This window comes from Podarcis gaigeae (genome assembly GCF_964106915.1).
Source record: "Podarcis gaigeae genome assembly, chromosome: 7".
Classification (NCBI taxonomy): Eukaryota; Metazoa; Chordata; class Lepidosauria; order Squamata; family Lacertidae; genus Podarcis; species Podarcis gaigeae.
Genome location: NC_139683.1, coordinates 62,494,481 through 62,509,281, shown reverse-complemented (window position 1 = coordinate 62,509,281; position 14,801 = coordinate 62,494,481). Strand labels below are relative to the sequence as shown.

Below are 14,801 nucleotides of genomic sequence, written 5' to 3'. Positions count from 1 at the left end.
GATCCGGTGCCTACCAGCACCACAACACCACTCATAAATCTCCTTGATTCTCACCTAGCATAACAATAAAGTCACCGACAAATAACAGAATACAACTGTGGACACATACGGTAAGTGGCCTGTTAATAGATGATGACTTTGAAGAGATCCCTTGTAAAAGTTATTCTGATCCACAAGTGAGTGTGATAGCTGGCTAGCTCACTTGGTAGAGCATGAGACTCTTAATCTTAGGGTTGTGGGTTTGAGCCCCATGTTGGGCAAAAGAGTTCTGCATTGCAGGGGGCTGGACTAGAGGACCCTTGTGGTCCCTTCCAACTCTACAGTTCTATTATTCTATAAGGATCTATTACTCACTTTTTGCACAATGGCAGCACTGGAAAGACTCAGATCTGCATTTTTTTTAATGAGTTATGTCAGTTTAAAATGTAAAACTGCACACGATGAGAGTATTTTGTTGTTGCTGCTGCTGCTTATTAAGGTTAACAAATTGATGTTTGTTTTATATCAGGAGTGTGGAAAGTAGTAATCAAATCATGGAGTGAGGGGAGATGCCTGCTTTTCTGGCTTGTGTTACCCCTTTTTGCATCTGAATGCTCTATTACCTTTATAAGGCATGTGTGTGTGTGTTTTCCTGTTTGATGTTTTTAATCTGAACTCATCAAGAATAAGGCAATGGAATGGTGGGACAGTGCTTTCCATCTGAAGTGTTGCAATGCAGTCTCCTAGGGAGATACAACAGGAAGGGAGGGGTTGGTTAAGTTGATTGCAGCCAGGGTGGGGTGATTAACTGCTTTCCTGCCCATGGGGGCAAAATAGCAGGGTTCTCAAGACGAATTGTTGCTGCGGGTATGAACATTTCAATGAGAACTTTCATGCTAAAACTCTCAAATCTTGTTTCACTTCTTTTTTTTTTAAAGTGACCTCCTGACTTTTGATGATAACGTTGCAGATGGATATGTTACTTCCTTTTTAAAACAATTTAAATCTTGAATTCATCCAAGCATGGGCATCTGAACAACATTGCTATAAATCTCATTTGCGTTTGAACCCCTTCCACAGCTGGTCTCGCACTGAATGTTGCATTGTCAATGCAGGATCAGTTGATGAAAAGCCTACAGTAATATAAATGCTTTGCAATGCATAAAACTTGAGTCTTTTGTGTGGTTTACGGTTGCCTGGTAGAATCCATCAGAGGCGGGTAGCTACCTTGGTCAGTAGATAGAAAAGAATGCATGGGCATAGCCAGGATTTTTGTTGGGGGGGCAGGCCTTGTGGGGGGGCAGAACCTCAGTCAGCTATGTATTTTTACTGATTTTTATTGATTACGGGGGAGCGGCTGCCCCTTCCTGCCCCCCCTCTCCTTGGTTATGCCCATGGTAGATTGTTCTGTATTTCACCAGCAAAGATCCCTGTGTTCTCCTAGGTCCTGCCTGGTGCATGGTCAGCCTGATTTGCAGTTAGGGATTGGTCAATGTGGGATTCTTTTTTGGCAACAGAATGTTCAATATTATTATTATTATTATTATTATTATTATTATTATTATTTATTTTTATTATTATTATTCTAAGTGGACCAATAATCTAATAATGCATGTATTATAATTACAGTTTCCTATGCATCAGTGTTAGTTTTCAGTGCTCCTCCTGACTCAAGTGCGTTCAGAATAAGATTGCAGGCTTCTTTTATTGTATCACATGCCTGCATGTGACATATGGTGAGCTTCTGTTTACCAATTTGCAAGGTGCTACCTATGGCCAGGGGACGTGGGTGGCACTGTGGTCTAAACCACAGAGCCTAGGGCTTGCTTATTTGAAGGTCGGTGGTTCGAATCCCTGCAACAGGGTGAGCTCCCGTTGTTCGGTCCCAGCTCTTGCCAACCTAGCAGTTCAAAAGCACATCAAGTGTAAGTAAATAAATAGGTACCGCTCTGGCGGGAAGATAAACAGCATTTCCATACACCGCTCTGGTTCGCCAGAAGCGGCTTAGTCAGGCTGGCCACATGACCTGGAAATGGTACGCTGGCTCCTTCGGCCAGTAAAGCGAGATGAGTGCCGCAACCCCAGAGTCGTCCGCAACTGGACTTAATGGTCAGGGGTCCCTTTACCTATGTCCAAGCCAGCAAAGGGTGAGAAAGTTCAACCAAATTAATGTGTGGGCTTGGGCAACCAGTTTATTCAGTGGTGTACAGACATGCACACAGTCAGAAGTCACAACAGCTTATTTATAGCAACCTCCTCCTTCCTGAACTCAATTATAAGATAAACTAGGAAGGCTATATTTCTATGCCTGTGAAGAAGAAATAAATAAATGGTCAAAAAGGTCAAAATCACACTAAGTGTGTTCTTTCTGTGCCAACATTTCCTCATATTTGACAGCACAGTATTTTAAATGGCTAGCAGCCATGAGGCATGACCTCAAACTGAGCATTAGGGAAGGCAGGAGTTAGTCATGCCTTCCTTATCCTTAGCATTAGGATTACCAGTAAATATTATTTATTCAGCTTTTGGGGTAGAATTAAAAAGTTTAATATTTAAGTTAAACGTAACATAGAGCAACACAATCAACCCTCCTTTAAGTTATTGCCACCTCCTTTATGAATCATATGTTTTACAGATTGCTTTTTCTTTCTTTCTCATTTATGATTTTATTGTCTAAATTATGCCAGTGAAGGCTGAATGAATGAACTGATGAATCATATGGGTGTAAATGTTAAGAATGTTTGGACAAATCAAATCAATCTTGGTTATATATTTGGCTTTGAAATAAAACGATGACTGAAAGGTTGACTTGTCACAGACTTACGGGCTTGCCAGACAAGCAATATTGCTGCCAGAGTCCTTTTATTTTACACAAACGTCAACTTCCGGATTCAGTACAAGGGTTGGGTAGCCAAAAGGGTAATTTTGGATAGGAGATGCAAGATACCATAATTCTCTACCCTAAAAATTGCACTGTAACAGCATTAGGCTATGCCTATGCCACAGATTTACAAGAACTTCAGTTCTCTGCAGTAATCGTGATTCTAGGCTTGAAACTGTGAATTGCAATTATATGAAAATGAGGGGGTTTGGCGGGGTGGGACACAGAATCAACAACTTTGATATTTCATCCCCTCCTGGAAATGCTTCTGTTTCACTAGGTGTTTTTTGAGAATGAATTTGCTTCAGTGTTAGTAATTTGTTCCGCATTTTATTTTATAATTTTGTGACATTTTAATGATTTTAGTGCATACCACCGTGATAGCTCTTTGAACGAGTTCATAGTTTATAAACACACTTATCAAGCAATATAAGTCATTTTCAGAACCCACTAATTCACTTTCAGACCAGATTAAATTTGCAATGTAGATATGCCAAATATTAACACAAATTTTAAAAGCATTTAAAACAATGAACTTTCAGATGAAGTTGTGCCATATCAGCAAATATTTCTATCACCTTAAAGTTTCTCCAAAAAAAGTGTCATTGGTCCCCATTCCACTACATTAAGTTCTGAAGTTGTTGAGGGGATGTCAAGGATGCTTTCTTAGGGAGGAAAGTGAGCCCCATTGTATTCAATGGGACATATGTATACTCCCTGTAGTGTGCAGGAGTGCAGTTGTGTTTATGCTGAAATATTGTGCATTCATTTTGTTTTCACCAGCGGTATCCTTGCTGAGCAATAATCTCCCCAGAGAGGCTTGTATGGAGCATCATTATGGCCCTTTTTATGTTTCAGGTTTTTAAAATTCTCTCAGGTTTTTAAAATCTCAGTTTTTATTATACTGGTCACATGGATATTGGTATATTGTGATTGCTGTTATAATATTTTAATATTGCATCTTATGAATTTTTCTTTTCTTTCTGAGCTGCCAATAAGAATATTGTGAGCTGCCTTGAGCACTGCTTTGTTGTTGTTTTTTAAAATAATCTTTATTACTTTTCAAACTTACAAGAAAAGAAAAAAGAAAAGAAAAGTCAGGGAAAAAAGACAAAATAGAGCAGACAAGAAAAAAGAACAAAAGATAAAACAATACAATAAACAATACAAAACACAACCTTAACACTAAACAAAACAACAACAATTTAAAAACATATAGCATGCCATTTCATTACTCTATCTTTCATTCCCTTATTTCATCGACCTCCTCTCACCTCCCTTTTTGTATTCCACTTCTGTTACTTGTTTCAGCAATTCCTTTCCATCTTTTTCTATTTTTATCATTATGAATATCTTAACATATTTTTAACCTTATTTTCCATTAATACTAAAGTACTTATTTATACTTAACTCCTTATAACATTTCTGCTAAAGCCATAAAGTTTCATTCCAACAATTTTCAAACACTCATTAATTTTACAATATTTCTATATACAAACTTTAAACTTTCCCAATCTTCTACCACCATCTCTTCTCCCTGGTCTCAGATTCTGCCAGTCATTTCCGTCCATTCCATATAGTTCATCAACCTGGAGATCTTCTGTCCGAGGCTCTTAAATCTTTTCCAAGTCCCTTCTGCAATTCTTCTTCATATTCTTTGATGCTGAAGATGCTGAAGAGCAAGTCTCGGGGGGGGGCCCAACCCAACGATGCCCCCATTCCCTCTCGACAGGCCAGCCAACTCTCCACAGCTAGAACCAAGGTCCATACAATATCTCAAATCATGTTTAAAGGCTCCTCCAGATCCAAAGGCCTCCTCAACTCCAATCACCTCCTGACCCAAATTCAGGACCCAAAGGTCAGTAAATCCCTGCATGAAAGAGTCTATCCAACCTTCCTTCTCCAGTCCAAGCAGGGCTCCAATCTTCAAATTCTGACGTTTTCTATATTCATTCATAAAAGGCCTCCACTTATAGTCCTCAATTTGCCTCTGTAAGGCTGGGGCTTCCACTTGTATTACTTTAGGTTCAACAACAACAACTTTCTCCTTCGTCTTCTCCCCAGTTTGTCCTGTCAAAGTAGGTTCCTGTGTCAAATCCTGAACAATTTCTGTATTGATGGTCACTTTTTGTCCCAAATTTATCAATTTTTGTTCCAAGTTCTCAAGTTTGGTATTCATGACATCCGTCTTCTTGTGAAGCTGTTCCAACGAATAGCTTATCGTACATAAAACAGTCACTAAGGCTCCTTCTGTCAACATTCTTAAAATCCAAGGTCAATCTCTGATTCTCACAGTTCTTATCTTGCAGCTGGAAAAAACCCAGCTCTACTCTTGTAACAGTTTCAAAAGCTCCCTCTAGAGGGAAACAGTCTCCACTTGTATCAATCCTTTCAAACACAATTTAAACTATAAAGTTAGTTTCAATTTTCAGTTACTTTTCCTCCTTTTTAAACGCAGAAGAGGACAATGGAAACAATATATTTCTCTTATTTAGCCATCTGTCAACATGCTTTCTGTTCACAGTCAATGAACTCTCCCAAAACATCACTCTTTCTGGCAGCCCGTTTCCAGGTTCAGAGCAGTGGTTATTTAATTTTTCACTCTCTCCTGCAAGCTCGCTAGGTCCAAAATTTCCCCCCTCTTCTCCTGCTTCAAAGGGGGATTTAATAGTTTTAACCGATGGAGATTTAATCCTTTACAAAAGACTTTCCAAGGCTTTAACTTGCAACGCCTTTGCTTCAATCTATTTACAAAAGAGGAAGGCGGACCTCCTGTTTAAAACCTTCCCGTTTCGATGCCAAATTAATGAATTTAAAGATCCAATTTCCGTTCTACTCACAGGTAGTTGTTTAAAGTCAAATTGTCCACAGGAAAAAGTCAGCGCTCTCCGGCAACAGCGATGTGGCTTCACTCCATGAAAGAAGCAGTCAATTCGAAGCACCGCGCCACTCACCCCACGTCGCTCCGGATCCCCAAATCAGGGTTTCCCCATGAGTAGGGGAGGCGCAAAAGGTGCTAGCCGAATCCCAGGTTCACAAGCTTCTCCCGCCTGTGATTTCAGTGGGTCTCCGCCTTCGCCATGGCGATCAGACCCTGATTTCCACAGAGCAACATTGCCTGGAGGAGCCAACCCTTGAGCACTGCTTTGATTTGTGTGCGTGTGTGTGTATGTGTTTGTTTTCAAGAGTGGAAAACCAGGATATATGCATATAAATAAATTCTTGCATTGTGGGAGACCTCTGCCACCTGCTACCTGGTTCACCCCTTACCAAATATAAGGCTTTGCTTCTTCAGCTCTAGGGCCACATTCTCTCACAGGGAAAATGGGGTGGGCTTGGAAGGAATGCCAGGGGTGAGCAGAGAGAAAACTGCATGGAGCCAGAAGCAAAAAGTGGGCAGAGCAATGGGTGTGACTCTTACCTTCGTACAATAGATTAAATTCCAGTCACATAAAAGTCAGAGGTTCCTACACATGTAAAGGTAAAGGGACCCCTGACCATTAGGTCCAGTCGTGACCGACTCTGGGGTTGTGGCTCTCATCTCGTTTTATTGGCCTAGGGAGCCGGTGTACAGCTTCCAGGTCATGTGGCCAGTATGACTAAGCCACTTCTGGTGAACCAGAGCAGCGCACGGAAACGCTGTTTACCTTCCCGCTGGAGCGGTACCTATTCATCTACTTGCACTTTGATGTGCTTTCGAACTGCTAGGTTGACAGGAGCAGGGACTGAGCAACGGGAGCTCACCCCATCGTGGGGATTCAAACCACCAACCTTCTGATCGGCAAGTCCTAGGCTCTGTGGTTTAACCCACAGCGCCACCCTTGTCCCTCCTACATATGTACACACCTCTAAAGGCTAGCAAGAGGCACTATCACAATTCAAACTAGGCAAAGAGGACTGGGGAGCAGTGTGGCTTGGGGAGCAGACATGTGTGCCCCAGGGAGAGCATTTCCAAGGCTGGATAGAAAGGGCATGGAGGGCTGCATACCCTTGTTTCAAACATAGCGGCAGTGACAGAGCTTTATGCTCCAGCACCGGGGGTGGGTGGGAGTGGAGAGCAGGCGGGGATGGGGCTGGCACGTGTCCCAGGGGTGTGCTACGCCGCCACAGGGGTGTGACATGCGTCCTGTAGGTGTGGAGCGCCACCCACAGGGATGTGGCATGCGCCCTTGGGGAGTGGTGCTTAGCGCAGGAGGGAGATGCAACTGCGATAGCACCACATTGGGATTGTGCTGCCAGGGGCGGTGCGCTCTCCCCACACTCCTCTTCCTCCTCCAGTGCATGGCAGGTTTTTCTTTGCATGAATCTACTCAACTACAGTGGTACACTGGGTTACATACGCTTCAGGTTACAGACTCCACTAACCCAGAAATATTACCTCAGGTTAAGAACTTTGCTTCAGGATGAGAACAGAAATCGTGCTCCGGCGGCACGGCGGCAGTGGGAGGCCCCATTAGCTAAAGTGGTGCTTCAGGTTAAGAACAGTTTCAGGTTCCGAACGGACCTCCAGAACGAATTAAATACGGTACTTAACCCGAGGTACCACTGCATATGCATACCAGAACAATTGTAAATTTTTTTGAAGTGCAGAACCCATGGAAACTCCCTCCGGATGTTGTGTGAGAATGCTCTTGTGATTTGAGATAGCAGGGATTTTATAAATCCTCACCATAGATGGGACTAGAGGGGGCAGGTGGGGCAATTGTCCCATTCCCCCACCCCCACTGCCACCACTGCCAAAGGAGCTCACTTCCTCTCTCGCCTCCCCATTTCTGAACTCCTGTCATTAACATCTGCTGTTATTTTTCTTTCGTACCCACCGAGAAATATAACCTGCTCCTCCTGCAACAATTTTTCTTTCTGGTGCTGCTACTTACTCTCACACGTGTGTGTGTGTGTGTGTGTGTGTGTGTGTGTGTGTGTGTGTGTGTGTGTGTCTTCTCTCTCTCCCTCCCTCCCTCCCCCTCCTTCCCCTCTCCTCCTATTTACACAATTTTTCAATTGTTGCAAAATTTTGAAATTGCCACTAGCTTCTAGTGCTTGGCCAGCTCGTTCCTTCACCATTCAAAAGCCTGTGCAAACATGGAAATAAATAAGCAAAAACCTCTCCTCAGGGCACAGCCAAATTCTGCCTTTTAACACAAAGGTGTACAATCAATAAGAATTAAGTTTGCAGCACACCCAGAAACTGGTTTGCTTCCCCAAAAGATGTTGGGGAAAAAACAGCAAGGCTGACCCTGTCAGGTTCATGAAAAGCAGGAAGAGGAAACCTGAACCAAGCTAATAGTTACACAATCCAGCACTTGGAGCCATCTGTTACTGTCCACTGCTGGGTTAAAGGCTACAGGAGTCTAGGGCCACACACACCGGCTTTGGGCCTCGTATCAGATCCTTACAGAGCCCTTTCTCCTGCTTCACAAGGAGAATGAGAATGCAGGTTCACAGTCTTGAGCACTCTATAATATTGTAAAACACCACCCCAATCTCTAGAGCTGGATCTAGACGCAGCAAAGAAGCATTTCAGTTTAAAGAGTTGTAAAGTTAAACAGGGAAAACAGATAGAGGAAAAGTGGGATTCCACGTTGCCATCTGTGGGCACAATGTTATACTGCACATACAAAGCATATGAATCGCTTTTTGTTTACCAGTCTAGCTGAGTCCTGGGCAAATGAGATATTCCAGCGTTTCCAGGTGCTCACCCAGGGTTCAGTTTCCTTGGAAGGGCAGCAGATGCCATGGTGTCTTAATAATATAAGGCTTATTTACACATATATACAACCTGGGGCTAATATGGAGGGACACACAGCGTTAACACCCCAAGAGGTCTTGCTTCTCCCATAGTCACAGCCTTGGGTTCAAGCAGAAATCAAGCATGGCTCTCATTCTCTCACTTCTGCCTGTTTATAACCCATCTCTCTCTCTCTCTCTCTCTCTCTCTCTCTCTCTCTCTCTCACACACACACACACACACACACACACACACCTACCTCTGACTTTTGTCTTTCTCACTACCAGCCAGGTGATGGAGGGACCCCCCCACCCACCTGCCCTCTGGCACAGAGCCACTTCCTCTGTTATGCTAAAAACACTATTTAAGCCATTATCTCACTAAGAAGCTTACCTGGCTAGTTCTTCAATAATGGAATCCTCTATTAGATTTAACCCTCACTGGATTTTACCCCAGGAACTAGAAAGGCCTCGGGCATCATGCAGACTAGACTAACCACAAACCACGCACCCCACCCCCAGCTCACAACAATTTTATTTTGGGGTTTGGCAACCAGAACTGAACACATCATTCCAGGTTTAGCCACACCCCAGATTTGTACCAACAGTTTTATTTTCAAATCATTTCCTCTTCATTCCTAACACACAGAATACAACTCCCCCCCCCCCCAAGTTACTCCATACTTTAATTCAGCTGTCCATCTCTTTCTTAGCTGGTCAATGCCTGTTCAAGCCCCACAGGCAAAAATGTGAAGTTTGGATTTCTTTTGCCACAAAGTTCCATCAACCCCAGGCAATACAGTCAATGATCAAGGAAGATGCAAGTTGTATTTCCACAACATCTGATGGGCACCACATTAGATACCTCTGACCTAGAAGGAGTCATTGTTAACGCTGGAAAATTTCCTCTGTTCGTGTTTCCCTACGTTTTATTATATACATTATATACTAGCGTTCAAATAGTAACATATAAATAAAAGACACCTGTATTTAAGAAAAATCCTTTTGCAAGCTGAGTACAACACGTCACACACTGGTTTTATTAGTTTTCTTCCCCACCTTAGGTAAATTTGGACTTTGGATAACTAGGTTCTGTCCTAACCAGGAAGTATGTATAGCTCATGTTAACAGTAAATCCATTAAAAAATAGCTCTAGTCTTTCACAATCCTCAAAGACTGTACATGGGGTGTTAATTTCCTATGCTGGCTATTCATATCTGTAAGATTTCAGCCTTAAGACCTGTGTTTTATACTAGTGTGTTCTGGAAGGACAACACTAAAAAAAAAATCACTTTAGAATTTTGATTATGCATTTGAGGCACAAGTCAAAGTGAAGATATGTCCTTTTTATTACTAAGCTATCTTATTTAATCTATCTTTTCAATGGGTTATTGATAAATATTGACATTTCTTACAAAATACAGCGGGCTATGATGGGAAACCCATTATTATCAAAAACTGGGAAAGTGCCTTGATCATCCTCTAGTCCAAGGTTTCCAAACTTGGGACTCCAGCTGTTTTGGACCACAATTCCCAGCAACCCTGACCACTGGTCTTGCTAGCTAGGGATGATGGGAGTTGTAGTCCAAAAACAGCTGGAGACCCCCATTTGGGAAACCCTGTTCCAATAACCTGCTGATACAAGAAATTCATAATAGGGGACCATCTAGGCTCTGCTTTAAAAACTCCAATGAAGGAGCATCCACCAGGCCTGACCTGGGGGCAGGATAGGAGGAGATGCGGTGGCAGCACCACTGGGCTGCCCAGTCTACCAGGGGAGCACCACACTTGCCCCACCCCGGGAGCCAGCAGCCACTGCTACACCACTGGTCCCTCATGTCCCTAAACTCTTGATTCATGCTGCTTGTGTCTGTGTGTGTGCATGTGAGCTGAGTTTGATAGGGGCGTGGGGACAAGCTGTCTTAGTCTCTGGGGAGATCTTCACTCCCCTCCCATACTGTTATACCAGAACCACCCTTGTTGCTCAGGGTGACAAAGCCCTCAACAGTTCATATACAAGTACCCATTCAACAACTTGCAGAGAAGTAGCCAGTCTCAGTGCATTTCTGCAGAAGACGGAGGGATGTCCAACGCCATATGGCAAAATTTGGTGCCTTCCATGGTACATTGGCCTACCAACTGAAGATAAAACACCTGATGCATCTCATGACTGGTCCATGACTGTCATCTGTTAGTCTTCAAGGTGCCACAAGACTCTTTTAAGGTATTCATTTATATTCGTGTAAATGTGGATATGAAGAACAGAGGTTTTGGTGACTGAAGTATAAAAGACGTGTGGCGTAAACGGTGGAAGTCTTTTAAAACATTTTAATTAAGGCTGATATCTAGCAAGATGGAAATATATGCAAGTATAGATCTTAAACTGTTGTTTATGGTGAACACTTCTATTTTCTAAATTTCCATTTTAATTTTTTCTTTCTTCTTTTCTTCTTTTCTTCCTTTTTTCTTTCTTCGTTTATTCTTTTTCCCCTCCCCCTCTTTCTTTCTGAATATTACTTTATAGATGTATAAATAACTATGTTTATGTGTATATGTATGAAATTTGTTTCGTATTTCTTTTCTTATTTGATATTCTTTTTTGTATTCAATAAAATTTACAATAATTTTAAAAAATTAAAAAATTTAAAAAAATTATTCGTGTAAACGTGGCTTGCTCAATGGAATGAAGACCCTGGGTTGCTGTTCAGCTCTTTGTTTCCCAATATGTTCGCCTTGGCTTGCAGGCCTTCTTCTCCCTCCTTCACCCTGAGGGTTTCCCTTTCACATGCTAAGCGGGTCGGGCGCCCCAAACCTGCTCCACGCGCGCCCGGAGGATTCGGGCCCCAAACCGACAGGTGGGCGTGGAAGCCGCGGCGCCAGCAGCCAATCACACGGCCGGGAGCAAAGAAGAAGCCCGTTCCCCGAAGGCGGGGCCGAGCCGCTGAACCAAAGGGCTACCAAAGAAGAGCCGGCGAGGAGTCCGGCGAGGAGCGCGCGCAAAGGAGAGGCGGCACAGGCGAGGCTCTCGCGCCTCTGCGCTCTTGAGGGAACGCTCAGCCTGCTTCCATTGCGGCCGCTAGGAAGAGGCAGCCCGGCGTCTTGCTTAGCAACAGGCTGAGCGAACACAAAAGCCCTGCCTTGGCGACCTCGCTAGCCGTGGGCATGCGGGAAGAAACCCCATGCAGCGCGGCGGCGCCCAGCTGAGGAGCCGCATGCCTCGCGCGCAGCAGGGCTGCAGCCGGCGGGAGCTCCTTCCTGAGGCGGTCGCGCTGCGCCTGGCGGCTTTGGCGTCGCGCGCCACAATGCTGCCTCGCAGGCTCTCCTACCTTCTGGTAGCCCTCGCCCTCAGCAGCCTGACGGCGTTGCTGGTTTTCCTCCGCGGCCAGCCCGACCCTCCGGGTCCCAAGGAGGAGGCCCGGCGGCCGCGGGGTCAACAGCCCCGGCAGCAGCCCCAGCCTGGGAGAGAAGGCGACTTCCTCCGCGGGGCTTGCGGCGCCCTGGCCGCTGAGGAGAAGGCGTTCGTGTGGGGCAACCACCTGCGCACGCCCTTCGGGCAGTCGCCCGACTGCGCCGAGTACGTGGAGGGCAGCCACTACGTCACGCGAGCCCTCTCGGAGGAAGAGGTCGCCTTCCCGCTCGCCTACGTCATCACCCTCCACAAAGAGTTCGCCACGTTCGAAAGAGTCTTCCGCGCGCTTTACGCGCCCCAGAACGTGTACTGCGTCCACGTGGACGAGAAGGTGTCCGGCGACTACAAGCAGAGCGTGGAGAGGCTGCTGGGCTGCTTCCCCAACGCCTTCCTCGTGTCCAAAGCCGAGCCGGTCATTTACGCGGGGATCTCGCGTCTCCAGGCCGACCTGAACTGCATGAAGGACTTGCTGCGCTCCGAGGTCCGCTGGAAGTATGTGCTCAACATGTGCGGCCAAGACTTCCCGTTGAAAACCAACAGGGAAGTCGTCCGCCACTTGAAAAACTTCAAAGGGAAGAACATCACCCCCGGCATCCTCCCTCCTGAGCCGATCACCGTAAGGACCAAGTACGTTTACAAGGAGCACATAGACAGAGAGTCCTCTTACATGAAAAGGACTGGTACCCTCAAATCACCTGCGCCCCACAATCTGACAATTTACTTTGGCTCTGCCTACATTGCCCTCACCAGACCGTTTGTGGAGTTCCTTTTCCAGGACAAACGGGCCCTCGATTTGCTGGAATGGTCCAAGGACACCTATAGTCCGGATGAACATTACTGGGTGACGCTCAACAGGATACCAGGTACGTTAATGGCATCTGGCAGTTTCTGATTTGGGTGGTTTCTGGTCTCCCAAGGCACGTTTCCAGATGGAGCCTCTTTAGCGTGGGAAATAATTCACTGCATCTCTCAAAACTCCAACTGTGAGCTGTCCAAACCACAGAGCAAAACCCTGGACAGTTTTCCACCTTGCTTTTATTTTTCAAGGACACATTTCCCACCTTTTCCAGTTCAACAATAAATCACATTGTTCCCAGTGGTGCAGGGAATAATTGCCTGGATACAGGCTCCGCTGTTAAGGGTTGATCACACAGGACACAAGTTATTGAGCTGTGTAATAATAACAGCGTATACCCAGCAGACTTTAGTGGAACTTAGTTAAAAGTCCTGCCCAGCTTGGCAGAAGCAGGATGAGAGGACAATGCCTCTTTCTTATAGATGGACAGATATATCAGAAAGAATGAAGTAGTGGAGTTTCCCAATAATCTTGTCCTGGGGCTATTTAATGTAATTTATTTGTGCGTGATCTGAAATTGAGGGTAAGCAGTGAGGTAGCCAGGATGAAAATTCAAGGAGGTAAAGCGCTCCAAAAGAATCTCACCAAATCTATGCCTGCAGGTGAGAAAAGGGAAAATGAAAGTGAATGTAAGTAGGTGTAAAATGATGCATATCTGGGGCAACCACACACACAGCTTTCCTTATGCACTTATGGGAGCTGAGCTGGCTGTGATTAACAGCACCACAGGAATGTCTGGAATGCCTGCCAGTGGCTGTTAACATGAAAACTAACAGTGCAGCGATATGCCTATCTATTTAGAAGTACAGTAAGCTTCATTGAGTTAGGTATTGCCACCTAAATGTTAGAGCCTCCATGCCTCTCAAAACCAGTTGCTGGGTAACTTACAATGGCAATGAGCTGATGCCTCCACATTTTACATTTTTCGGCTTCCCCGATGTATCTCCTTCAGAGGAAAGGTTAAACTTAGCAAGAGAAAACCATGAGTAAGGAGAGGGTGGCATGATAGGGATGTGTAAAATTATGTGGAATGTGGAGAAAGCAGATAAACTTATTTTATCCTTCTTTCATAATGCAATAACTTGGGTTGCATCAAATGAAGCTAAGAGTTGGAAGATTCAGGGCAGACAAAAACAAACACTTTTCCCACACCAAACCAAGTTAAAATATGTGATTTTACAATTGAAAAAGTGAATCTGTTCCTTTTGGCAATTGAAAACCTTAATTCCATGACAAGTTTGTAGCAAATGAATTGGCTGTGATGATTCTAGCAACTGACAAAGCTCTATGAAACATTGCGTTAAGAGATGAAACCGAGAAATGATATAATGGTATATGTGCTTGATGGCAGGACCTCAGGCTCAGAACAGGCATGCAAACTTGGACTCCAAGCATGTTGATTATGGAAAAGATAAACAAATAAACCCGATATTGTGTTAGGCTTAACATATTTTAACGTCAGAATATTTTCAATGTTGTCTCCTTGGTTACCTCATGTGGTCAGAAGAATGTGTGCAGTATACATTCGTTATGGTCTTCTGGCTTGAGATGCATTTCATTGCAGTAGCTGCAGTGATTTGGGGTGTCACACAGAATGTGAGGCACTCTCCCAAATCTTGCTTCAAAGGGAAACTCCACTCAGAGGCTTCCTAGCTTCATTTGCAGTGCCTGCCATGCCTCTATTGGGTACTGAACCGGATAGTAAATCACACTTTCATTTGACTTATAGAATCACAGAATTGTAGAGTTGAAAGGGATTACGAGGGTCATCTAGTCCAAACCCCAGTAATATATACACTCCCCCCCACACACACTTGTAGGTTATATAGTGGGTAAGCTTTAGACATAAAATGTGTCGTGAGATGCAACATGAAGATGCAAATGTGGCTTGGTCATTCCACCATTTTCTACAGACCCTCATTCCCGCCCCCAATCCCCCCCCCCTTTTC

At 44.5% G+C, this 14,801-nt stretch overlaps 1 protein-coding gene across 4 annotated transcripts in view; it reads left to right on the top strand.

Annotated features, from left to right (window-relative positions):
• Positions 1-14,801, top strand: part of GCNT2 (glucosaminyl (N-acetyl) transferase 2 (I blood group)) — a 51,885-nt gene that overhangs the window by 25,882 nt on the left and 11,202 nt on the right. Inside the window, exon 1 of one of the 4 annotated variants that reach the window (XM_083747351.1) lies at positions 8,846-12,859. The exons of the other annotated variants lie outside the window; for them this stretch is intronic. Within the exon in view, the coding sequence (XP_083603477.1) occupies positions 11,767-12,859 (1,093 nt within the window). The 5' untranslated portion in view covers positions 8,846-11,766. Of the gene's footprint in view, positions 1-8,845; positions 12,860-14,801 lie in introns of those variants that run through there. 4 annotated transcript variants of the gene reach the window in all.